The following is a 27,195-nucleotide window of genomic DNA, read 5'->3' as shown; positions in this document are numbered from 1 at the left end:
CTTTTCCAAAGACACCTGTCACAGGCGCAGCCCAATACCGCACATTTCCCGTCGCTGCAGGAAATTGTGACCAGTTTCCCATAGATCAATATGAGTGCGCAAATGACAAAGTATGCAGCAGACATCTCATCTCTGGTTGAGGAGTTTCAGCAGCGCTTTCGGGACTTTGCAGCTATTGAAAAGGAGATCACGCTTTTTTCCTCTCCTTTCTCCGTGGACCCTGATGACGCTCCAGACCACCTGCAACTGGAGCTCATTGAGCTGCAGTGTGACGCCGAGCATCGCAGTCGGCACCAACAGCTCCCTCTTGTCAACTTCTACCGCCAGCTGGATGAAGGCAGGTTCCAAGCAATTCGGACATTTGCTAAGAAAATGCTGAGCTTGTTTGGCTCCACATACATGTGCGAGAAGACATTCTCCGTTATGAACATTAATAAGAGCCGCATGAGGACGAGACTGAGTGACTCTCACCTGCGTGACATCTTGCGCATCAAAACCACTGCTCTTGAGCCAGACATGGACTACATACTGCAGTCAAGATCCCAGTATCACCCTTCACATTAGTGCAGGCAAGACCTTTGTTAAGTCCTCTGAGTTGAATAAATTCTTAAATCTCAGTTAATTAATTTTTTTGTGATGGTCAAAATCACAGTTTGAATATGCAGTGATCATTGTTTTGTTTTCAGCACTTTTCCTACAGTGAGCATATAATAGTGAATAATATGTAATGTTTCACATGAACTTAGATATCCTTTATAGTTTTCTTAATTTTTTGTGGTTTGTGATTTCGGTAAAAACCTAAATGTAAAAAAAATGTAAAAGTATGCCATTTGTAATTAAATTAAAAAAAAATCCCAAAAAGTTAATTTGTATTTAATGTTAATGGTTCAAAGAATGTCAGGCTAAATAGTCGGCCCCCACACATTTTCACCTTACCAAATCTGGCCCTCTTTGCAAAAAGTTTGGACACCCCTGGGTTAGACATTCAGTTTGACCAATCCTGGCTTCTTCTGATGTGTCACATCTCCACACAAAGGCACTTTCTAGCCAGCTGGCTTCCTATTTACTGTATGTCTCTTGCTTTCTATGGCTTCAGGACGCTATAAAAAAACTAGAGCTCAAAAGTACGTAGAAATGAGCGTAGTGGGCACACACAATTATAATGCTCGCTTAGTTTTTCAATAGCACCTCTCACTTTTTGATTTATACCCTCACTTCCGTTCTCCTTCCTCTCAATTATTCTGTCAGTTACGTTTGTTTCCATTTGAGGCTCAAATTTTGAGCTATGGTTCCATCAGAGCTTCGCTTGCTTCCAGTTTTACTAGAGATGTTACACATTAAGACTCGACGAGACGATCTCCAATCGCTACCTAGACTAATATTATTACAAAGGATCAATACAGTACATATATATTTCAAGGGTCAAATGTTCTGACACTAAATAGTTTATATATTTTTAAAGCGGTCAAATTTAACAAATACCAAAGAGTATTTTTTAAAAACATATGGAATCTATTGCCAATGGAATATTAAAATAATAAAACAAATGATTCCAAGGTTGGTAATTAATTAACTAAAGGTTCAGTAGACTGCTCCACCCAAACGCATGAAAAAAACATATTTAACAATCAACAAGACATGACAGTTTAACATATGTCAGACAAGATAATTTGAAATCACAGATGTCACTAGTGCAAACTGGTTTTGTTTTTTTTCTACATGGGGTAATTTTTTTGGAAGCATAGATACTTGACAAGTGAAAAGATGCACATGCAAGTCTCCGAGATGGTCCAGTCCAGTCCACTCAGGTTCGACCACCACATGTTGTGTGCAGCAGGCTGAATGCACCTTTTGTTCTGCGGTCAACTAAGGTGCAGGCATTTTTGTTCGTATTGGCAGATGAAATACAGCGAAATGCAAAGCGTGACAAGAAACAAATGGATTATCATGTTTTTGATCCCAGTCCTATCCCTCCCACTTTTGATTGATGCTGTTACAATGGAAAAGCAAAAGAGGAAAGACAAAGCTAAGTAAAGCCAGAATTTGTCACGGAAAGCGACACCCAGCAGTACTGAGGATTTCAGAGACAGCCTGTTATAATCTGGTAAACTCCCCATGAGGATTAAGACAGCGCTCGGGGGAAATGTTTCATAATGGTTGGGTTCAACTGTATAATAAAGTGCTGTAATACTGGATGATAACACTTTACTGAGAACACTTGTGACAGTCCGTGATCATCACTGCTTTATAGCATTGCATTGACAAATATCCTGATATGAATCATTTTGGATTTAACTACTTGTGCAGTGTATTAAGGTCACATTTCATGCTTTTTCACATTTTAAAAGTAAAAACCAATTTATTGTAACAAAATAATTTTTACAAACTGACAATCATTTCATGATTATTGATGATTGCAGAGTCAGATGAATTGTAAATTGTTTCTGGTGATCCCTTTTCGCTTTGGTCTTCACTTTAGCAGCTCAGGGAGACTTTCAGTTGCTCATACATCCTCTGGTCCTGTAGAGAAATACATATATAGCGTCACTGCATGTTCAATCGTCTTCTTACTTCAGCCCCATGCTGTTCTTACACAAACCTGATTTAATATTCCAAAAGATAATTTAAATAAATAGGAACTGAAGAGAATTCACTGAATGAGTAATGGTACGTTTGCCTGACTTTAGTGCAAGCAACGTCTGTTCAGTTCCCAACCAAGTGATGGTGAGAATGTAAGAGTGAATGGCTGTTCGTTCCTGTATGTGAGTCCTGTGACTAACTGGCAACGAACCTAAAGTCAGCTGGGATGGCACCGAGCTCACCTGTAACCCTGAACAAAATAAGCCTGATGTAAATGGGTTGATAGATAAATTAAACTGGTGTGAAAGTGCTGTGAAAAATATTTGCTCCTTGCTCAAATTTTTATTCTTCACATAGTTTCCAGCGGTGTGTGTGTTTTAGGTCAAGCAAAAAAATTCAAAGAAATCCCATCTAAATAAAGAATACAGTTTTCAAGAGGTGATTGTATTTTTGAAGGGAATAAAAAAATCAAAGTCACCAGGACCTGTATGAAAAAGTAAATGTCCGCTTTGTTAAATCACAATTTTCACAGACCACATCCAAACCTGATTATCTCCAAACTCGTTCAATCAAATTAAACATAAATAGAATGTGTCATAAAAAATTACGTTGGCAAAAAAAAAACTAGAAGCTAGAACAAAATGCCACAATCCAAAGAAATTCATAAACACATTAGAAATAGTAACACTTATCAATTTCAGATGGGTCACCATGCCATTTTCAAAGACTTACAACACCAGAAAACCATGTTGAGAGCAATTATCCACAAATTGAGAAAACATTGAACAGTGAGGCCCCGTAGCTCAGTGGTTAGAGCACTGGTTTGGTAAACCAGGGGTTGTGCGTTCGTATCCCACTGGGCGGCCTCCACTCCCTGAGAAGGGTTGCGTCAGGAAGGGCATCCGGCGTAAAAATTGTGCCAAACAAAAATGACATCTGAGATGACACGCTGTGGCGACCCCGAAAGGGACAAGCCGAAAGAAACATACTTATTGAACAGTGGTGAACTGAAATTGGCGATCTCACAAAATATCCAAAGAGAACAGCGATGACTCATCCCGATGATCACAAAGGTAGACAAGACAACATCTAAAGAACTGCAGGCTTTCTTTGGCTCAATTCACATTTTGACCAAACGATAAGGAAGAGGTTGAACAAAAGTGGCATCCAAGGCAGAGTTCCAAGCCCAATATCACTGCTGACCAAAAAGAGCATTAAAAATAAATTTTTTATCATACAATTCATTTCAGAAAAAGAACATATCAACAATCAAACATGGACAGTAGGGTGATGATCTGTGAGTGGCTTTGCCCACTGGCTGACTGAACGACTTAAAGGGGATCTCCAGTGGTTTGCATTAACAATGTATCCAATAGGTCATGTAATATGTACTCTATCTTGACAATGGGATGTTAAATCCTCTCTAATTTAATAATGTTTTGAGAAGATTTTTATCGCCAATTACAAATTTTCAGGGGTGCTGCCATTTTCGCGAGTCACGCGACCTACGTGGGCGTATGTGACGTGTTACGTGCCGGTTCCAAACGCTCAATTACACGGGGACACCATTATGCCTAGCGCTGATTTCTCTGATTTATCCTCATCTGATGAAGAAATAGCAGTATCGGTTGATTGGGAAGACCGAGGAATACTTCCATACGAAGTCGGAGCCTTGAGCACGCTCAGCCGGGTAGCTCGCTCCGCCGAGCGGCGGGGAGCGAGCTCATAAATAGTTGAGTATTCGGATGGTTCTTCGGGCGGAATGACGACCTTTGAGGAGCTCTGTTTGACTGGCAATGTGGCGCCGTGAAAATGGTGACGTCACATGCACGAGCTCTATAGTCACGATAGTCGAATCCGATGTTCAAAATAGGCGAATGTTTCCAGCGAATGTTCCAGAAATGTGATGAAAGGCAGTGTGGCATCCGTGTGCTTATGTACTTGTCCAAAAGCAGGAATGTTAATAAAAAGCTCAGTCAATAGCCATCCGTGTCCTTATAGGAACATTCTAGATATCCGCGTCCGACAACGGATTCCTTCTCTCAGAACGTAACAAGAGACTCGTGTCATAATAAAGTACGTAAGTCGAGGGTTCTCAATGTGTCGATGCATGTGGGCAGCCAGTTACCCCGACGCGGAGGTGGGTCGAGCGGGGAGGCGGGTGGCTGCATGTGCTCGCGTCGGGGACGGTGAGGAGAAAGAAGCTCTTCCCGCCACCGGTGTCTGGGCACCACAGAGTATTTACTTCGCCCGGCATGGGTCCTCCTGAGTACGCAACATACACAAGACTTGTAGATGGGTTAGGAAATCGAATAATTAAAGGCCTGTCATTAAGAATATCTCATCAGGTTCCCCATCATCCTCGTCCATCTATCGGGGAGTCTGTTGTTAGAAGTGATCTGCATATTGTCTTAAATATGGCTCGAAATGATTTGGTAAAATGGCTCCAGTGGCTTCACTTGCTTCTGACATGTTCTCATCCTGAAAAAGAGCTTCAGTCTAAGAGGGGGCGTCAGAAAAATCCAAAAATCCCTCTTGTTCATCTGCCATTGCATTTGACACAGCGTGTTATCAATGCCGACTGCCCCAGTGTGATGCCTGCACGAGACGTCACATGACGTCACAGACAATATGGCCGGCACTGGGATGTCGAGTCATACTTTCGCAACTTTGCGCTTTAATAAAACGCTCCCAGCTCACTTTTTCCGACTCCGAGATGTGGAATGTCACCTCTCTGGCAGGGAAGGAGCCCGACTTGGTGTGTGAGATTGAGAAGTTCTGACTGGATATAGTTGGGCTCACCACCACATACTGCTTGGACTCTAGTACCAGTCCTCTTGAGAAGGGTTGGAGTCTCTTCCACACTGGAGTCAGCCATGGTGAGAGCAGCCAGGCAGGGTAGGTATTATTACCTCCCCTTGCTTAGCACCATCGGTTGGGTTTCACCCCGGTGGGTGTGAGGATACCCTCCCTCCACCTTTGGGTGGGAGACAGATGCTGACTGTCCCTATGCACAAAAAAGCAGTTCAGAGTACCCACCATTTTTAGAGGCCTTGGCGGGGATGCTGGAGAGTGCTCCTGCTGGTGACTACATCGTTCTCCTGGGTGACTTCAATGTTCACGTGGGCAAGACCTAGAAGGGTGTGATTGGGAGGAATGGACCCTCTAGTAAGAGTTGTCTTCGATCATTGAACCTCAGTGCTCACCACAAATTGTTGTCAATGAACACCATGTTCAAACTGTCCAAACAGGTACAGAGCACTAGGACATACTAGGTCGCAGTCCGACTGATTTTGTGGTTATGTCATCTGACTTGTGGCTGCATATCTTGGACCCTTGGGTGAAGAGAGGGCCAGGGCTGTCAACCAATCACCACCTGGTGATGTGTTGACTCTGATGGTGAGGGAAGATGTTGCTCTGACCTGAGAGGCACAAACATATGGTGAGGGTCTGCCAGGAACATCTGGCAGAATTTCTCGTCAGAAGAAGTTTCAACTCCCATCTCAAGCAGGGGAGGTGGGGGATATTGACTGAAAGGACCATGTGCTGTGTATCCATTGCCGAGGTGGCCAACTGGAGCTGTGGTCGCAAGGTCGCTGGTGTTTGTCATGGCGGCAACCCCTGAACCTGAAGGTGGACCCCACCGGTGAGGAATGCCGTTAAAATGAAGGAGTCCAATCAAATGTGGGAGGAGTTCAGTGAAGCCATGGAGAAGGACTGTTTTGAAGAAATTCTGGTCCACGATTCAGCATCTCAGGAGGGGGATCCAGTGCACCACTGACACAGTGTATCATAACGATGGGGAACTTCTGACCTCGACTCAGAATGGTGGAGAGAATATTTCAAAGATTTCTTCGTATTCCCGTGAGCAGGCAGAGTCTGGGGTCTCTGAGGTAGGCTTTCCTATCTCTGGGGTTGCCTTCATTGGGGTGGCATGAAGGTCAAATCCAGGGGGTGACATTCACTCAGCATTCCTAAAGTCTCTGGATGTTGGTGGGCCGTCATGGTCAATACATCTCTGGAAGATCGCGTGGACATCAGGGACAGTGCTTCTGGACTGCAGTCTAGAGTGGGCAAGAGGGTTTGTTCCAACTAAAGGGGGATCACACTCCCTCCCTGGTAAGTCCTAATCAGGGTTGCTGGAGAGGAAGATCCTTCAGGAAGTCAAATTGAGGGCTGTATTCCTCCAAGGCTGCCCTGTATCACTTAACCTTTAGGGACAGAATTTCTAGCCACAGCAAAAGGTGTAGAGGGCATCCCAGGATTCAAAGATTGAAAGTGGAAAATTATTTATCAACAGTACGTTCTTCTGCCCTTGATGGGTGTACTTTAAGCTGTTTAATGACACGCCCCAGTTGGAGTTTACTGTAAAACTGCATAACAAAAACTACACATTATATATTTAAATATTTAACATTTTAGAGATCGCCAGATTAATGACAACACAATGGTAAACTGGGTGTACTTTAAGATGTTTAATGACACGGCCCAGTTGGAGTTTACTGTAAAACTGTACAACAAAAATTACACACATTATATATTTAAATATAGAACATTTTAGAGATCGCCAAATTAATGATAACACAATGGAAAACCCTACTAACGGACTAGTTAAAATTAGCATTGGATCACAAGAGGGATTACATTAAATGACGAATATTCACACAAATACGTTATGGTAATATACAGACAGGTAACATAATACTCTCGGGCATATCCATCCATCCATCCATCATCTGAGCCGCTTATCCTCACAAGGGTCGCGGGAGTGCTGAAGCTAACCCAGCTATCTTCAGGCACCCTGAAATTGTTAGTCTCAGCCGTATCTCATCTATGAAAAATTAGTTCCTTCATGACTTTCATCATCTACATTTTTTTCCTTTTTTTAAGCTTTACCTTAGAGCAGGGGTGTCCAAACTTTTTGCAAAGAGGGCCAGATTTGGTAAGGTGAAAATGTGTGGGGGCCGAGTATTTAGCCTGACATTCTTTGAACCATTAACATTAAATACAAATTAACTTTTTGGGATTTTTTTAAATTTAATTACAAATGGCATACTTTTACTTTTACATTTTTTTTTACATTTAGGTTTTTACCGAAATCACAAACCACAAAAAATTAAGAAAACTATAAAGGATATCTAAGTTCATGTGAAACATTACATATTATTCACTATTATATGCTCACTGTAGGAAAAGTGCTGAAAACAAAACAATGATCACTGCATATTCAAACTGTGATTTTGACCATCACAAAAAAATTAATTAACTGAGATTTAAGAATTTATTCAACTCAGAGGACTTAACAAAGGTCTTGCCTGCACTAATGTGAAGGGTGATACTGGGATTTTGACTGCAGTATGTAGTCCATGTCTGGCTCAAGAGCAGTGGTTTTGATGCGCAAGACGTCACGCAGGTGAGAGTCACTCAGTCTCGTCCTCATGCGGCTCTTATTAATGTTCATAACGGAGAATGTCTTATTGCACATGTATGTGGAGCCAAACAAGCTCAGCATTTTCTTAGCAAATGTCCGAATTGCTTGGAACCTGCCTTCATCCAGCTGGCGGTAGAAGTTGACAAGAGGGAGCTGTTGGTGCCGACTGCGATGCTCGGCGTCACACTGCAGCTCAATGAGCTCCAGTTGCAGGTGGTCTGGAGCGTCATCAGGGTCCACGGAGAAAGGAGAGGAAAAAAGCGTGATCTCCTTTTCAATAGCTGCAAAGTCCCGAAAGCGCTACTGAAACTCCTCAACCAGAGATGAGATGTCTGCTGCATACTTTGTCATTTGTGCACTGATATTGATCTGTGGGAAACTGGTCACAATTTCCTGCAGCGACGGGAAATGTGCGGTATTGGGCTGCGCCTGTGACAGGTGTCTTTGGAAAAGTAGCAGCTTGGTCCGAAAGGCTTTGATGTGTGAATACAGTTGGCTTACCACTGCATTTTGCCCTTGAAGGCTTGTGTTCAGCGCATTCAGATGTCGCGTTATGTCAACTAAAAATCCCAAATCAGCCAGGTCCAGAAGCTCTTCACTCACGTTCATGTCATTGTCCACTCCTCTTAAAAAGATCAGTAACTGAGCGGTGTCAGACGCATCCGTGCTTTCATCGCACGCTAACGAGAAAAAGTCAAACTCAGTTCCTTTTGCCTCTAACTGTCTCTTAATATCTAATGAAACGTCTTCAATTCTCCGTACCACAGTATTACGAGCCAGGCAAATATTGGCAAACTCTTGCTTCTTCGCGGGACAAATTTTCTCAACCATTTTCATTACACAGTCTTTAATAAATTCACCCTCAGTGAAAGGTTTGCAGTGCTTTGCAATCAGCGTTGCCACTTCGTAGCTTGCCTTTGTGGCATTTTCATTTGACTCACGGACTCTTGTGAAAAAGCTTTGCTGTGCCGTTAAAACAGCTTCCAGTTGCTTCACTTTTTCACCGCGTTTGTTCCCAGTTAGCTTGTCGTAGCTAGCATGTTTCGTCTGGTAGTGCCTCTTGATGTTGAATTCCTTGAAAACAGCCACAGTCTCTTGTTAAATTAGGCAGACACAGTTGTTTCGTATTTCAGTGAAAAAATACTCAAATTTCCACTTGTCCAGGAAGCGGCGGCCCTCGCGGTCAACTTTCCTTTTTTTGTTTACAGACGCCATGTTAGAAATGGGCTGGGCTGAAACGATCACGCAAGGTCAAGGGTCACGGCGGCCAGAGTGCGGCCACAGGGCTACTGCCATCTTCTGGTGAAATGAAAAATATGAAAAATAGCTTTTTGTACACATGTATTTTATACTGTGGTCAACAGTGCTGGCGGGCCGCATATTATTGATTTCATGATAGAGGCCGCGGGCCGGTAAAAATTTGTCCACGGGCTGCAATTGGCCCGGGGGCCGGAATTTGGACATGTCTGCCTTAGAGTTAATGTGGATACGAATCTATCACACCACACTATCCAGAAAAGCCCTGGTCACAGTTTCAGGGAGGGGAGATTTTAGTGTACCACCTGGAAATTTTACATGTACTTCTGTATGTATTACATGCATTGATATATGTGTGTGTGTGTGTGTGTCAAGATGTGTCACTTTTAGTCCTGTATCTTTAAATTCGTATTGTTTGGAGGTGTTAAATTACTGCTACAATTCGTAGTGATCTGGCACCCTAACTCAGAATGGAGAGTGGTGGAGCGTAGTAATCCCACTGGCAGGTTAAGAATTACATGAATGCCATCTGGTCACACGTTGCATGAGCTGCGTAACATACATATTGTCATTATTACAAAAATGAGCAATAAGAGAATTGCTCGTAAATTCAGTGAGTGATTCCTTCCTGTCATGGCTGTGCCGGTCTAGTTATGGCTGTGCCAGTCCCCGATGTGGCGCGCACCTGCTCCAATCAGCAGATGCGCGCTTCGTAATTACGTCTCACGTATTTATGGCCACTCTTGCGGTCTGGTCTTGGCCAGAGCGTTCTGTCAGGCCAGAGCGTTCTGTCAGGCCAGAGCGTTCTGTCATGGCCAGAACTCGCGGCTGCACCCAAATGCACGACTCACAAGGCTTAGGACCAGTTTGGGAAGCGTCTTTATTTGGTCCAAGGTTAAAACACCAGCATGCAGTCCATGGAGGCAGCAGTAGCAGATTCGGGAGTTGTAAGAGGAAAGTCAAGAATGAGGCGGGGTTTGGTAAACGGGATAGGAAGAGCAGAGAGAAGGAGTTGTGGGAAGGTGACATGGGATCAACGATCTGGCAAAGACCAGACCGCACACATGGCCATAAATACGTGAGGCGTAATTATGGAGACGAGGAGCCGGTGCGCACATCTGCTGATTGGAGCAGGTGGGCGCCGCATCGGGGACAGGCAGAGCCATAACAGGAGCCTCCCAGCCATGACACTTGCAATTGTTAACTTTTGAATTGGTTCTCTCTTATCGATTCCCATCTCTACTGATCACTGAGATAGGTAAGTTAATTCATAATTTGGTGTTGGAGATCAGAAGATGTGACTGTTTTCATTGGGATACGATGCCACCCAGTTTAGAATAAACAAAAAAATCAGAGGCATTAGTCTAAAACAGAAAAGGGTGGATTCCAACCTCCTAGCTGTGTGTGAAGTCTGCCATACGTAGATCGTTCAATGCTATACAATTAAATGACACCTAGCCCTGTGAACCAATTCTTGCAATTTTTATATATTACCTTTTTTGACACAGATGGTCTGACCTTCTTGAAAGCATCTTCGAGATTCTTTTTGCTCACTCTGATATCAGCGACAGGTCCAGAGGAGAATGTGTGACCTATGTGAAACAATTAAAATCACTTGCATCTCTTGAAAAGGAATAAGTTCTGAGTTAGAAAATTTGTTTTATAGTTACCAAACATTACTTTTATTAGTTTTATACAACCTTCACATGCTTTGTTACACTGTGACGATTATCTCTTTTCTAATCATGTTGTGCATACTAATTTTTCCCAGCTATGATGTGACTACGAGCTGTTTTTCCAGAAAAATAAGTTGACTGCAGCTATTTGTTTTGTTTTCTTTATCTGTCTCTCTAACTACGATATAATGAAGGGGTTTTTGTCTGGGCTTCAGTAGGGGTAACAAGGGCCCCCATAGCTCAGTGGTTAGAGCATTGGTTTGGTAAACCATGGGTTGTGAGTTCGTTTCTAACTGGGGCCTCCACTCCCCAAGAGGGATTGCGTCAGGAAGGGCATCTGGTGTAAAAACTGTGCCAAAAAATATGAGCGTTCATCTAAGATGACATCCTGTGGCGACCCCTAACAGGACAATCCGAAAGAAAGTTCTTCAGTAGGGGTGACAACTTGTGGAAATTGTAATTTTCACCCTCTCTTCAAAGACAAGATTGCTTCCTTACTTATTCTATCGGAAAAGATTTGCCAAAACAGTTGGTATCAGAAGTGGGATTCTAAGATTGATCATCGAATAACTGGACCCTGGAAGTGGACCAGGACCAATGCACCACTCCTGCCTCCGACCAAATAATTTAGGACGGGGTGGCTGCCGAGGCTCTGCATGTTGGCTATCATCACCTCAGGATCCAACCTGTGGTCCCCCAGACAAAGAATTATGGTAAAGAAAATTTTAAGCCTTTGAAAATCAGCATTTCATATTGTGTACTGTATTGGAAACAATCTTGTCTTTGTAATAAGTGGGATGAGTAATTGTGGTCCCCACAAGCCATTGGTGTGGTACCAGACTTTACATTCAGGTCAAAGTCTAGTGTAGTTTTATGATTAATTTGAGGTTGTGGATTAAATTTCGGAGGTTAGAGTCTAGTTAAAGTCTAGGGTACAGTTCCCCAGCTTGGTTCGCGGTTCAGGTCAGCATCAGGCTCCAGTTTGTACGGGTGGGTAGGGGTGGGGTGGGGTGGGGTGGGGGGTTTAAGTCATGTCGTTTTATAAGTACAGTACACCCTTATTATGAGCAGGGGTTGCATTAATCCATAATACAGTCGAAGTGCTTTTTCATTAAAATGTTTTTTTTAAGTACATTAGACAGCAAAAAAAAACACTACCTCTTTTAAAGCACAGCATGCAAAAATTGAAAATAGATGTTTCTTAAAAATGAAGCTTGAAAGAAGAGCTTGGTTGCATTTAAGAAACAAAATGGACTATAGCGTTTTGTGACCTATACGTGGAAACTGAGGCAGGCATTCAAACAATTAAGTAATTAAATTCTTGATCAAAGAACCTACTATTTTATTTATTGATTTTACTGTGCGATTATCATCACATTAATGAAGTTGAAGAAAAGCAGATCAGTGCTGGTCTTGACTGAAAATCTCAAGTCTGGGCGGTCCAAGGCAAGACCAGTATTTTTGGGAGTGGAGTCTCAGCCAAGACCAAGACCTTTAAAATGTGGCTGCTACAGTGCAGTGGCATATCTATTGTTCATTTCTATATTTTAGAGGTCCTCCAGTGTAATGCGGTTAATTAAGTAGCGATGTGGCAACTTGTAGGTAAGTCCCCAAAAAAGGGAACAAACATACTTGAATAGACAATGGACTAATTTACTGACGTATCACCACAGCCCCCAACACAACAGACCAAAAACCCATATTGTAACACAAAGTCTGTTCTGGGGCACCCAATATTGCTAACTGAAACTTGGAGTGGCTTCTTTATGCCTTCAACTTTGTCTGCTAAAAATAAAAATCAGTAATTCTTTAAAGAAAAAAAAAAAACAATCTTTTTACATGACTTGTGACAGGTCGACTGGCTGTTTTTCTTGTGGTCGGCCACAAATGCACTTATAAAAAAAAAAAAAAAAAAAAAAAAAAACATAGTATGGGTCCACTAAGCATTGTTCTAAAGTCTAAAAGTTAAATGTGGAAAGCAGACAACTGGCAATGAAACTATATTAGAGGACATATTTTGCCACACAAACCTTTTCAAGGATTTGGCATATAATATTGTCTCAATATTCACGAGAAATCTGAATTAAAATGTGCTACGCATTCCTGAGTACCAGGCATTTTTCTGACGAAAGGCAGTAAAAACAGATAATTCGAATTTTGACGTTGTGCGCATCACTAGGGATGACCTTCACCTTCCCTTTCCACTCCCAAGCCAATTTCTGGTCTCAGGAGTGTGTTTTCTACACGGAGGCAACCAATCTGAGGAAAGGGGGTCATTTTTCACCAAAGATGGACAAAGCAGATATAAAACTGGGTCAAAGAGAAGTAGCTGTTAGCAGGGGCTTTTCTTCGACATTCATGACAAAACCAAGTTCGTTTTTTTAATGAAATTGACTGTTTTGTACTAAGCCCATTTTAAAGAGTTACTCTACAGATGTTAAAACCCTCTGTTGACCCATGTTTCCTTTTTGCACATGGTACATGAGGGCCCCTTTTCCAGTATACCGACTTGGCATTTGCCATTATTGACCAGTGTTGTACAATTTCAGATAACCTGGAACCCTGGCTTGGTTAACAGAGGGTTAAACAAAAACACTGAAGGAGCTATTTTGACAAGTAGTATTCGAAAGAAGAATTGACTACACTGGTTACCAGAGGATGTTGGTTGAATACACTTGGACTTCATGTAGGCCTTTAGGGCATTAACAGATGCTTCTCTCATTAATGCAGTCAGGTCAGCTCCACTGTATCAAATAAAAAAAGAGGAACCAAACAGACAAGTAGACAGACGGAAAGAGAGACCCATTAAGGATGCAATTAAGGTGGCAACAGCATATGTACTTTTATTCAGATTTTTCAATGCGGGACAGAGGTCTAACAAGCAGTATGCTTGGTGCCACAAGGAATAGATTAAAAAGGAAAGAGCAACTCTAGGACCCTTGCACTCTTGCCACATACTGCTTTATGAAAAAAATGTTACTGAGCTAGTAGACATCATAGCGAGAGATTTGCTCTCAGCAAATTGCCAAACTTAAAACGTCACTCAGGCTGGCTTGCCAACAGATTAGGTTCCACCGAGGGAGTGCCAAGTGCTGAACAAGCTACTGGAAAATATTTCCTTCCACTGTCCAGTGATTCTTTTCTCAGTTACATTACTTATACTTGCCTCCACAACAGCAAATAATCTACATTTCTTACAAGTAACATGATTGCAAAAGGAAGTTGAAAAGGCAAGCAAAGGAGTGCAGACAGGAAAATGAAACTATGATAACCGCTAAGCTCATTTTAGGTTTATGTAAAGGAACTCCATGTGTGTGCATACCAACTGCTTTTCTTGATGGCAATTTATGTCAGTCCCACTTTTTTACTGTGGAAAATTGAAGTCAACAACATGATGGAAATAAGGATCTAAAAAAAAACTGTGGAAGTAAAGCCAACTGTTTTATCGAAGCAGTGCATATGCAAAACTTTTTCCCGAGAAGCTGTAGTTGTCCCAGGATTTCATTTTTGTTCAGGAAGGAAGCTAATATTTACGCTTGAGACTTACGTGAAGCGGCCACAGCGTTCATCATATGCAATCTCTTCCAGATTAACATCCTCCTCCAACTGAGGTTTGGTTCCACTCTACAAAATAGAAAACTTAATACAGTTATTTAATATACAGATACAGAGAGTTTGACATTCAAGATGTATTTTGAGGATTTTTTTAAATTAGTTCCACTCCACAAAAGTTTTTAATTTGTTTTTCAGTTCAACTGTGGAGTTTAGGATCGACAGGAAGAGATTTAATGTTTTTGTAAATCTTGGTCGTGATGATACAAGCAACACACATTTCTTTCCCTTCGGCTCATCCCGTTCGGGGTCGGCACAGCGTGTCATGTTTTTCCATGCAAGTCAATCTCCTGCATCTTCCTCTCTAGCACCAACTGCCCTCATATCTGCCCTCACGACATCCATTAACCTTCACTTTGGTCTTCCGCTCACTCTTTAACCTACCAGCTCCACCCTCAACACCATTCTACCAATATACTCTCTCACCTCTGAACATGTGAAAACCATGGAAGTTTGCTCTTTCGAACCTTGTCTCCAAAACATCAAATTCGATCCCTCGAATGAGCTCATTTCTAATCCTATTGAAATTGCTCACTCATACAAAGAACTTCAAGATCTTCATTTCTGCCATCTCTAGCTCTGCTTCCTGTTATCACTTTAGCATCGCCGGCTCTAATCCATAAATCATGGCTGGTTTCACTACTGTTTTATAAACTTTGCCCTTCATCCAAACAGAGACTCTTCTGTCACAAAATACACCAGACACCTTCCGCCAGCTGTTCCAACCTGCTTGGACCCATTTCTTCACTTCCTTACCACACTCACCATTGCTTTGGATTGTTGACCGCAAGTATTTGAAGAGTTTCAGCTCCCTCCAAAGATTTTCCATTAGGTTACGCCAGAACCTGATGTGCGTTTTACGGACTCCTTGTTTTTCTTGGCTGTGTGCTTCAGGTCATTGTTATGTTGAAAGACCCAGCCATGATCCATCTTCAGTACTCTGAGGGAAAGACGTTGTTCCCCAAAATCTCACAATATATGGCCGCGATCATCCTCTCCTTAATACAGTGCAGTCGTCCTGTCACATGTGCAGAAAAACACCCCGAAAGTATGATGCTACCACCCCCATGCTTCACAGTAGGGGTGGTGTTCTTGGAATGGAACTCATCATTGGTCTTCCTCCAAACACACGGTGAGTGGATTTATAACCAAAAAGTTCAATTTTGGTCTCATCTGACCACAAAACTTTCTCCCATGACTCTTCTGTATCATCCAAATGGTCATTGGCAAACTTAAGACGGGCCTTGACATGTGCTGGTTTAAGCAGGGGAACCTTCTGTGCCATGCATGATTTAGTGTATTATCAACAGTCACCTTGGAAACGGTGGTCCCAGCTCTTTTCAGGTCATTGACCAAGTCCTATATTTTTATTTAATTGTATTTATTTGAGAAACTACTCATTTTTACATTGATTTTCTGTATGCACTGACTCAGGAGACGCTCTCCAGTTTTGTTGTACAGTCGTATAATGAAAAAATGATATTCATTCATTTTCAGTGAAGAGGAGGAGGATGAATAACAGATTTTTCTGTTAAGTTTGAGCTGTTTTACTGCCGTGTTACAGTCACTGTTTGGAAACAAGGTTTGTAAATTAACATTTACAAAGTCTTTGCGTGACTATTTTCACAACGTACATATTTATCTGTGGCATATAGTCTGGTGTCGCAAAGGTTTGGAGGGGGGGGGGGGGAATAAAAAATGAAAACTACAGAGAATAGGCGTGGCTTATAAAAAAGTGCACTCTGTAGTCCAGAAAATACAGTACAGATATAAAAACAGAAATGAAATTCAGATCTTTACAACCTATTTGTTTTTTACTCGAGTGCATTGTATTTTGAAAAGCAAAGCATTGTGGTAGATTTGTTCAATAAATAAGATCACTTTAGCAACTAATTGTTGGTTAAAAAAGTTTGAGTGTTAGAAAGATAAGTGTGAAAAATTAACAAAAACAGCTTATTGTTTATAATTTGGAACAGAAAATATAAGTGTAGCCAAGACGTTACATACACAAGCATGAATGTCATGTGATTATTAATGATTTGCTAAATTCTGAATTTTTTTTTTTTTTAAGCACAGTGACAACTAGTGAGCACATCTTCTTCTTCTTCTTTTCCTTTCGGCTTGTCCCGTTAGGGGTCGCCACAGCGTGTCATCTTTTGCCATCTTAGCCTATCTCCTGCATCTTCCTCTCTAACCCCAACTGCCCTCATGTCTTCCCTCACCACATCCATAAACCTTCTCTTTGGTCTTCCTCTCGCTCTTTTGCCTGGGAGCTCCATCCTCAGCATCCTTCTACCAATATACTCACTCTCTCGCCTCTGAACATGTCCAAACCATCGAAGTCTGCTCTCTCGAATCTTGTCTCCAGAACATCCAGCTTTGGCTGTCCCTCGAATGAGCTCATTTCTAATCCTATCCAACCTGGTCACTCCGAGCGAGCACATCTGCCTCATAATTCATAGAACCATGGTTCAAATCACGGCCTTTCCTGTGTGGAGTTTGTATGTTGTCCCCATGCCTTTGTGGTTTTCTTCGGGTACTCCTGTTTCCTCTCTCATCCCAAAAACATGCGTAGTAGGATAATTGAAAAATAAATTGCCCATAGGTGGGAACGTGAGTGCGAATAGTTGTTTATATGTGCCCTGCGATTGTATGGGGACTAGTTCAAGGTGTACCTTGCCTCTCACCCGAACATAGCTGGGTTATGCTCCAGCATGCCCATTACCTTAATGAGGATAAGCGGTAAAGAAAATGTATGTAAGGATAAGTTATTTTTTGAGTGTGGAATGATTTTCCAACGTACATCAGGAGTATCAAACTCATTTTTGTTACGGTCCACATTGTAGTTATGGTTTCCCTCAGAGGGCTGTAATGACTAAAATCACATTTAATTGCATCATCACACTTATACTAGTTTTTAATCAGATATCAAGTGTAATGGGATTTTCAGTTATTGTTCATATTTGGTAACAAAAATGCTTATAATTTCTCAACGTTATCATTGATGTACGTGACAATTTCAAATTTGGGTACAGATTTTCACAAGAATCATAGAACTTGACACAGATGAATTGCCTCTGCGAGCCAGATCAGACCCCCGGGCCTTGAGTTTGACACCTGTGATTTACATCATACACACATGCTCAAATATTAACATCCACCCACATATCTGAGAAAGATAAATCTTAAACAGATGATTTTTGTCAGCATCAATATGATGCCGACATAATTCTGGCTATATATTTGATCGTCCTTGGCAGAACTGAACCAGACAAAGGTTTACTCTAGTTGAGATTGGGTTTGGAAACTGTCAAGTCAAATACATTTAAAAATTTGACAAAATTCATATTGAGTTGTGCTGTTCATGTAAATGGTCTACATATATGGAAATAAAACTTTATGCTACCTGGAGAAACGTAGTAGCTTACGAGTTACGAAAATTGCCATTTTTACCTTTGTAATGGTAAGGAGAATTGCATGGCGGTCAGCTGGGGGTGGCATACCCACATACAATGTTTTATCTAGACGACCTGGTCTCAGGACTGCAGGATCAATGATATCTGGCATCAGGGGAAAAAACAGTTATATTTATATATATATATTAAATGATACAATTCTGTAAATACATTATTATATGGTAGGAATAAAAAATCCACAAATAGCACCAAAATAATAAGAAAGAAAAACCACCAAACTGGAGAGCGAAGAGCCGTTGCACCCGTGCGCGCCGCCATCTTCCTAATACTATAAATGTAAAATGCCAAGCTCACGAAAGGTTGAATGTGAGGCAAAAAGATGCACATGGTTTTGTTTCACAGTCAAAAGAGAGAAGAGATAGTTCCCTTTGTCACCAACAAGTAAATACAATTAAACATTGCCAGAACTAGGAGTCAAAGTTTTGTGAAAGGTGGTACAATCATCGGCCTAAACAGTCCTAATGTTGACAAGCACAATCATGCAGAGCTACAAAAGAAGGCAGTGTATTTAGATCAAAATCAACACAAATGTCATACCAAGGCGGCACCGACTGCCACAAACAAATTTTTTATGTCTTGTTACATACTTGGCCATCAATGCTGATTTAGATTCCGAGAGGGCATGCCACTCTTTACCGACTGAGGATCATGGTCTCAGCTGCTTGCCACTACTCCTATGCGGAAACGAGTCTGACTTGGACCAATGTGTGGACCAAACTCTGACACTAGTCTTACAAGGACGAATAGCACGAATGAGGGAAACTTCTAAGACCTTCCCCAAGTCCACTCCCATCCACCCTTGAGGACCCTGCCCAAGGTGTAGAGCTGGTCCACTGTTCCTTGGGCAGGACGAAAACCAGACTGCTCCTCCTATATCCGAGTTTCAACTTTCCAACGTACCCTCCCCTGTCCAGCACCCGTGAATAGATCTTACCAAGGAGACTGAGAAGTGTGAGCCCCTGTAGTTGGAACACACCTGCCGGTCCCCCTTCTTAACCATCAAAGTCTTCCAATCTAGAGGGACTGTTCCTGACAGCCACGTGATGTTGCAGAGGCGTGTCAACTAGGACAGCCTTTAGGACCTCTGGGTGAATCTCATCCACTACTGAGGCCTTGCCACCAATCGGCTTTTTAATCTCAACCCCAGAGATCGGGCAGCCCGTCTTGGAGAACCCAGACTCTGCTTCCTCATGAGAAGGCATATTGGTGGAATTGAAGAGTTCTAAGTATTTTCCCCACCGACTCACAATATTCTTAGTTGAGGTCTGCAGTGCCTCATCCCCACTATACACAGTGGTGATGGTCCATTGCTACCCCCTCCTGAGATGTCAGATGGTGGACCAGAATTTCCTTGATTTCTTTCCTCCGAATGGCTGCAGAATAGTGAAAAACTTAAGGAGGTCTGAATACTTTCCGTAGACACTATATGACCCCATCAGGGTGAATAGTCTTGAAGATGGACAGCCAGGTGATCACGCTCCAGGTGTTGTATTAATTTTTTCCTTACAAGTCTCAATTGCTATTAAAGTATATATGTATTTTGGTAATTCCTGTACAAAAGTTGAGGAGATCAGACATTGATACAATTAAAAAAATACATCAGTGCATGCACACAGCAAAATATTTCTTTGAAACCCAAAATAAAATATGGATAATACTTCATGGATAGCAGAAAATCAATGGTGCACTTTATACTGGATATTTGTCATGATTTTTGGGGCCCTTGTTGGGGTGTGGATTATACTCGAGAGTGTATTTCATGTTATCGTATGTGTTTTGAGAAAATAAAGATGTCAGAGGTAGTGAGGTCTTAACTAAATTATGATATTGTTACAACATCCAGCCAGTCTGTAAGAGCCTCTATTAAGGTATCCTCTATTAAGATGAATCAAAACGGTAATAAAAACAGGAGAAAGGATTAAGGTGTTTGGACTGACTGACTGTATACTGAGGGTATGTCAGTTATTTTTGGGGGTCGGCCATGCTAATGTATAACATTTTTTTTTTTTTTTTGCAGGCTCGACAAAATCTGGGCCATTACCTGGTCTGTTAGTTGCAGCCATGATAAAGACTTGTCGCCGGGTTTCTAGGCCATCCATTTCTGTTAGCAACTGGTTAACCACACGTACGCTGGCTCCTGACTGAAGATTAAAAATAAATACATACATTAATGAATAAATATATACATGACAAAATAGTTTTTACCCATCTGTTCATGAAAGAAAATCCCACGGTGGACACAGAAATAATTTGGAATTCGACAAAGGTTAAAATACAAATTTTATGCAAATTAACCAATTAATAGATATTTCTTTTGAATCGTGGTTCATCAGAATCATTAAAAAGAAAAAAAAAAAAAAATCAAGGTGTCGAGATGAGAACCAACTCAAGCTCCTCGTTCAGAATGAGGCAGCGGGAGGGCTTTTACCATGAGCAGCATGCTGTGACAATGCAAAAGGCAGTGTGATCTTCCAAAGACAAAAAAACATGACAGTGTCTCTTGCATAGAATGAAACAATAGTGATTCCAAGAAAAATAAATTCTTTTACGAGTAGATGGTCGTTTCATTCTTTTTTCATTTCTTTTGCCAGCTTCGCTAGCACCTGTAACTTGTCATACGTGCAGCGAAGTAAAATGCCAACAAATCACTTGGCAAAGGAAGACCAAATTGGTCGTACCAATTTGTCGCTGAAGTGGGGAAAAAAAATATAAAAAATTTAATTAATTAATCCACTGCAACTGACGATTTACGAGAGAGATACAGACGAGTCCTCTCTTGACCGATAAGAAATTGTCAATTTCACTTGAGTTTCTTCGCTAGGAGCTCACCTAACTCCCAAGTTTGGAATTCACACAGCACCAAGGGAAGGATTTAAAATGAGATATTGCCATGCCTCAGTCAAACATGATCGACTGGTTTTGAGGAATTACAAACTTTCATATTGTAATATAAACTTTTGAAAGAAACCACATTGGATATTCAATCAAGAAGCATGTGGGATAACCTTGTCTTCTCTAGCATCCCATGAGGAATTACAAACTTTCATATTGTAATATAAACTCTTGAAAGAAACCACATTGGATATTCAATCAAGAAGCATGCGGGATAACCTTGTCTTCTCTAGCATCCCAAAAAATACTTCAGACGACCCCAAAATTTCTGCACTTAAGATACAGTGTCGACTGTATCTTTTCACCGTTGTCTACTGATTGGGAGGCCCTTATCCAAAAACAGACCACAGTTTAATTATTTCATTTAATTCATAGTGTAGCATTTTTCACGATTTTTAGACAGATTAATATAAAAGGCTTGTTGTTTATTTTTACTGAATGTTATACATAAAGACGAGGTGCGCTTTTATAGACGGGAGCTCTGAGCTGGCAGCTGCGGATGGTTCTTCGGATGGGAATGACACTGAGTCTGGCCCCCCCTCCCGGGGGCCTTTGTTTACGCACTTATGTCGCGCGTAGGTCTCTGAGTAGTGAGACTCAGCATCATTGCGCCCGAAGAACTATCCGAAGATTGAACATTAATTACATCCACAGGTTCAAATCTGTATGGAACTATTGCTCCGTCTTCCTGATGAACCGATAGTGCTATTTCTTCATCAGATGAGAAATCAGCGCTGGGCATGATGGTGTGTCATGTAATCCAGTGTGTGGAATCGCACGGCACACGTCACATATGCCTACGTAGATCATGTGACTTGCAAAAATGGCAGCGCCCCTGAAAATTCGTAGTTTTCGATTAAAATCTTCTCAAAACACTATTAAATGAGAGAGGATTTAACATCACATTGTCAAAATAGGGTATATATTACATGACCTATTGGATACACTGTTAATGTAAGCACTGGATTTCCCCTTTAAGAATGACACTATCCTGTCCAGTGGAACACTCGCGTTCAACTTAATAAATACTAATAAATTTCGTTTTCATTCAACCTATATAAGCTACATACAGGTGTAGCCGGTGTGAGGCTGAGAAGTTGGAAAAATGAACTCAAGACACACAAAATATATTTTCAATAAAATCTCGACGTCCGCCATTTTAGGTGGGACATTCTATGCGATACTTTTGGTATGCTGAAACGAAATCTCTGGGTAGGTTGCTCCTGTCCCCGTAGACAGCATTATAATACTAGTACTGTAAGAAAACTAAGAATAGCCTTTCAGCTAACTTCAGTGTTAATTGTTTTGCGTGGTGGAAAACATGGCTTCTGTGACGACTGCCATTTTCTCTTTCTGCTTTGTGTATTGGATCACGCAGTCGCCATGTGCATGGCTACAGAGAGCAGAGAAGACTATTTTACTTTTATTGCACTTTCATTATTTGCTTAAATATGACCTTATACATTTTATCAAAAGACAGTGTTGTCCATTTGCTAATCATACAAGGATGTGTTGTGGAGCCGGTGGTTGTCCTTGATCTTTGTATGCATAAAACCAGCTGGGGCCATCCTCCTCTCCCAGGCGTTGCCGTGGAGACGTACAACACCAGATAAGGAGCGTAAAGTTACCATACCGGCCCAGGACCAGACTGCGGGGGGCAGCCACTTTTACCATGGATCCATACATATAAAAACCTTGTGTTACCGGGCAGCTTTTGTCTTCTTCTTTGGTTGGCCTGCCAGAAGACACACGTCTCGTGTGTGGCAGATACCTAGATAAGACCCGGACGTCTGTACTGCACATTCCTTTGTAATAAATCCATTTGCTGTTAACTTTTTCTAATCATTGGTCATATCTTCCTCGACTCGTGAACACGCGTTGGGTCCAAACTCGCAAATCCCTATAGCACCCATCTTTGTGTACACGACGTGATATCCAAGCCCTCCGTTTGCCATGTAAACGCTACCCTGCGACTGACAACCTCCTGTTAAAACGTTGAGACCAATTGAACACTTTGATTTTTCAAGCGATAAAGTTGTTTGGGTCTGCAAAACCACATAGGGATTTGCTGCTGGTTTGTTAGTTCTTTCCTGCCAATTTTAACATAGCACCTTGTGCCATCCATCGCTGAGCCTCAACAGGTTAGTTGCTCTCTAGTACTGTCTTTGTTTTTGTGTTTTTTGTCTGGACTCACATACACAGGGGAAGACTTGCTAACCAACAGGGAATCTACCCCAGACTTTCACAAAGGAAGCGGACGAAACGTCACAGAGGGGAGAGAGTCTGTGTATCGACAGGAAGTGGGGAGGCTTGACCTTTGGGGTGGACGACACAACCTGGAACTGAAAGCATGTAAAGGAGGCATTGTTAACCACAGCTGGCCCTCATGTTGTCCAACAGCCTTGTGTCAACCGTCGAGACCTTTTAGTTCCTGGGAATAACGGTCTTTCAGGACCTGAAGTGGGAAACAACTCCATCCTAAAAAAAAAAAAAGCTGAAGGAGAGGATGTGCTTCCAGCAGCTTCTCAGGAAGCATGGCCTGCCACAAGAGCTGTTGAGACATTTCATTGGTATTCCATCGCAGCCTTGTTTAGTGCTGCCACAAAAAAGGACAAACTGACTGCAACAGACAATAGAAACTCCTCAAAGGATTTTCGGCACAACCACATGTAAGAAATTGCATGCCATCCAAACAAAGACAAGAGCAAGCAAAATCCTCTCGGACCCGCATAATCCTTCCTGGTCACCATCTTTTCCAGCTCCTTCCCAAATCAAAACTATCAGACATTACAACAGTTTCTTCCATCTTACAAACAGCTTAAACTTAACTTAAACAGCTAACTAGGAATTGAACTGCAACATGCTGCCATTATTGTTCCCGTTTTCTTGTTGGCACATTCTGTCAAGCCAATTATATATTATACATTGGTCATGCACTCAGTGGAGTAGTCTCATGATGCTCCACCATTTGGACATCCGTTGTTGACCAATATTAGCCTCCCGTGCCTGAGTAGCATCAACACCACTTGTACAATCGATTGAGGATTATGTGACACATTTGCAGAATCAGCATTGTCCGAGATTATTGCACGACTCGTGAGTTTAAACTGTATACATTCCTTGTAGTCCTGACACCCTCTGCACAGTGGTAACTACATTGGACTATTGCTCTTTTAGACATTCTAATTGCCCAACATGCTAAAGGACTCTGCATTCTTTTGCACAATTGTCAAAAAAGTGTACCATCATTGCCAGATAACTAGAAATCCCTTGCGCTGTGACTGTTACCGTGATCTCGTCATGTCTCAATAATTAGTCAATTGACTATTTGTTGTTGTATAGGACATGCATGTCATACTAGAGCGGCCTGCTGTGATAGTCTGTTCTCACCCAGATTGCTCCGTGTATTCGTCTCACTCTTCAATGGGCAATAAAGTGTTCTGTCCAACAGACGGTGGGCAAGCACATAACTGACCACTGCGATGGCCAAGTATCACCTGTTACAATAATCAAAACTTGCAGATCAAAACCCAGTTTGACAACTAGACCTCAACAGTCTCCGACCACGATCTGTGACTCGCTGAGAGACTCCAGCCACCGGTTGAACAAAGAAGATACGAAGCCATTTCGGTGTCTTCTCGGTAAGATCACCGGTAATGACAAATCAGGGAAATTTTATTTTCACAACCACACTGGAACATATGTTCCAATTTGACGGACTTGACACTCATGACGGTCATGTCGGACTTTCTGCATTACAAATTACAACATGTGGGTCAGGGGCTCAAACACTGTGAAAAACTATATGCCCATTTGCCAAGGTGAACGTCCAATTAGACGCGTCGTTACACTGGACATTCCATAGTTCATCCTGTGTTTGTGTCCGCTGTCAACCAGTGGTCGCTCTCATGACAGTGGCCCATCCTTCAACTTTTCTGGACCATAGAACCCCTTGGTGAAGCAGGACTCCACCCTCTGAGTCACACATTATGGGCCCTGTCCTTAATCATTGGCCCACATACTCAGATGTCATGTGAAAGGTTATGTTAGGACAGCCACCTGCACTAAGGCCCCGTTCCAGGAACTCCCTTAAATTGAGTTGTTTTTTTTCGCAGGCACCTGGCTTGAGTGTCCAGTCACAACAGAGTTGGTTCTCGGCAGACTCAGCAGCCTTAGGTGTCTAGTCACATGAGTTAGATCCTGTTTTGAGACTTGTCCGCCAACGGCAGCTTTCCAATATTCCCTATATAATCTTTGTTCTGCTTTCACACACGCACGCACGCACGCACACACACACACACACACGTTTTTGCTACTTTGTGTGGACTATGACTCTCTGAGTTCATTGTGAGGACCACCACTTCCACTATAGCTGGAATGATGCAACTCACATAGCCATCACTAGAGGGGTTTAGAGAGCCAGAATATCACTTTAAATTGCAAAACACTCCAACTAAAAACCCAACTAAAAGCCAATGTTATTTTTATGTAGTTGTGTGGACTTGGCCCCTTGTTGCTAGGCAGATTTGATGACACACACGTTTGATTTTAAAATTTCTCTCTCAATATTATTCAAACAAAAGACACTGTATTGCTCATATTTTGGAGACTTATTTCAGCAACATATCGTGCAGCTAAATTAAATACCATGTGTTTTTTTTATTCACCATTGTAAGTTTCCCCTATTTAAAATGAAAGTGAGATGTAAGACTTGATAGCAGAATACCTTTTTTAATACAACTGTAGTATTTAGTATCCATTGTTGTTTAAAAAATATATATATGTCTACTTTCCCCTTTTTTGTGACATAATTGAATTGTGAATTTGATTTTGAATATCCCTCCAATCATAATTGCAGAGAATTGGTTCTGCATCTACAGTGCCGTGAAAAACTATTTGCCCCCTCAAGATTTCAGTTTTTTGGGTTTTTTTGTTTTTTTGGGGGGGAATAAATCTCAAACACAAAGGTTTAAAATCATGAAAATAATTTTAATATAACTCAGAGATAACCCAAAGAAATACAAAATGCTTTTGTCAAATGACATCTTAATTTATTATAACACTATGCTCCTAGTTGTCACAATACTGCTCCATTTGCTTCATAACTACAAGGCTTCTAATGAAATTTCTTTCTGGGAAAAAATATGTGATCCGGACCTGAAATAGAAATCAGAAATGAAGAAATGTACTGGCATCCACACTGAAAATTGTTTTGTTATATAAACAGTAAAAGTATGACAAGTCTGCTGTGCTATATACATAGCAAAAACAATCTTAAGTGAATTTATCCTAATTCTAGTGAAAATATTTTACTCCACTTACTTTTAATCATTTTGCCATTTTACACAGGTTTTCTGAAAAGAAAGATCTTAGTCTTTCTCTTCTGTTTTATGTAGAGAAGTTAAACCTTTCTTAAAATAAGTACAGTAACTATTTTTCCAACAAGAAATAATGAGAAACAATTCATTGAGTAAGATTTTGTGTATTTTCAGTGACTTGAACTCATGGTTTTTGACAAATTATTTTCAGGGAGCTTCGAAAGAGACATGGTAACAGAATTATAGACACACTACTGCGATACCCTCTTGACAGTAGTACAGAACTGCCAACCTCAAAGTTCAATACAAATCACAAAATCACTGGGAAAAAAACATCTAAATGTCCAGATTTTTTAAATCATGGCGAGCTGTATTAGAACAAAAATAAGTCTGAATACTCTTCAATTGCACAAAACTATTACAGTAAACCCTCTCTACTTTGCGCATCACCTATAGCGGATTCAGTGCATCGCGAATATCTGAGCCCCCCCGCCCCCTAAAAAGAGGAAGAAAAAATAGCCGGATCGCTGCGTACCAATGCGCCATGACATGGACCAATGAAGGCAAAAATAAATAAATGAAACAGCTTGCATACATTAGTTCAGTACTGTAGCGGGAAGCCATCTTGATAGGGTATAATGCAGCATCCCCATTGAAACAACAAGGACCTATGAATCAAATAAATAAATAAACCCATTTACCCCGACTTGGCGGTTTTTTACTTTTCACGGGTGGTTCTCTAACCACGAAAAACGAGGAATTACTGAACTGTAAAATCAGTCGTTCAGTTAAGCCTTTATCCTTTTAGGCCTCCTTTTAAATTATATTTTTAAAGCCTAGTTATCCCATGTTAATCTTTAAGAAAATGTAAATATCGGGAAAACATAACCCAAGTGGATGTTAAAATGGTCTTGGTCCAAATTCTGTACTTGAAATTTATACTTCTATTGCAG

General features: G+C 41.4%; 1 protein-coding gene across 16 annotated transcripts in view; it reads right to left on the bottom strand.

Moving 5' to 3' along the window:
* Positions 1-832: 832 nt before the first annotated feature.
* nvl (nuclear VCP like) overlaps positions 833-27,195 on the bottom strand; it is a 167,483-nt gene continuing 141,120 nt past the window's right edge. For 8 of the 16 annotated variants that reach the window (XM_061836670.1, XM_061836669.1, XM_061836675.1 and 5 more), the window contains 6 exons: positions 20,074-20,173; positions 18,010-18,116; positions 14,492-14,568; positions 13,597-13,688; positions 10,763-10,860; positions 2,527-9,310 (listed from right to left, as the gene is read on the bottom strand). In XM_061836670.1, coding sequence (XP_061692654.1) covers positions 9,263-9,310; positions 10,763-10,860; positions 13,597-13,688; positions 14,492-14,568; positions 18,010-18,116; positions 20,074-20,173 — 522 coding nt within the window. In that variant the 3' untranslated portion in view covers positions 2,527-9,262. The other 8 variants (XR_009797373.1, XR_009797372.1, XR_009797377.1 and 5 more) reach the window with 3 other exon arrangements.

The sequence above is a fragment of the Syngnathoides biaculeatus genome, chromosome 12 (genome assembly GCF_019802595.1).
Source record: "Syngnathoides biaculeatus isolate LvHL_M chromosome 12, ASM1980259v1, whole genome shotgun sequence".
NCBI classification, from domain to species: Eukaryota; Metazoa; Chordata; class Actinopteri; order Syngnathiformes; family Syngnathidae; genus Syngnathoides; species Syngnathoides biaculeatus.
Note: the sequence above shows the minus strand (reverse complement) of the source record. Positions and strands in the feature narration are given on the sequence as shown.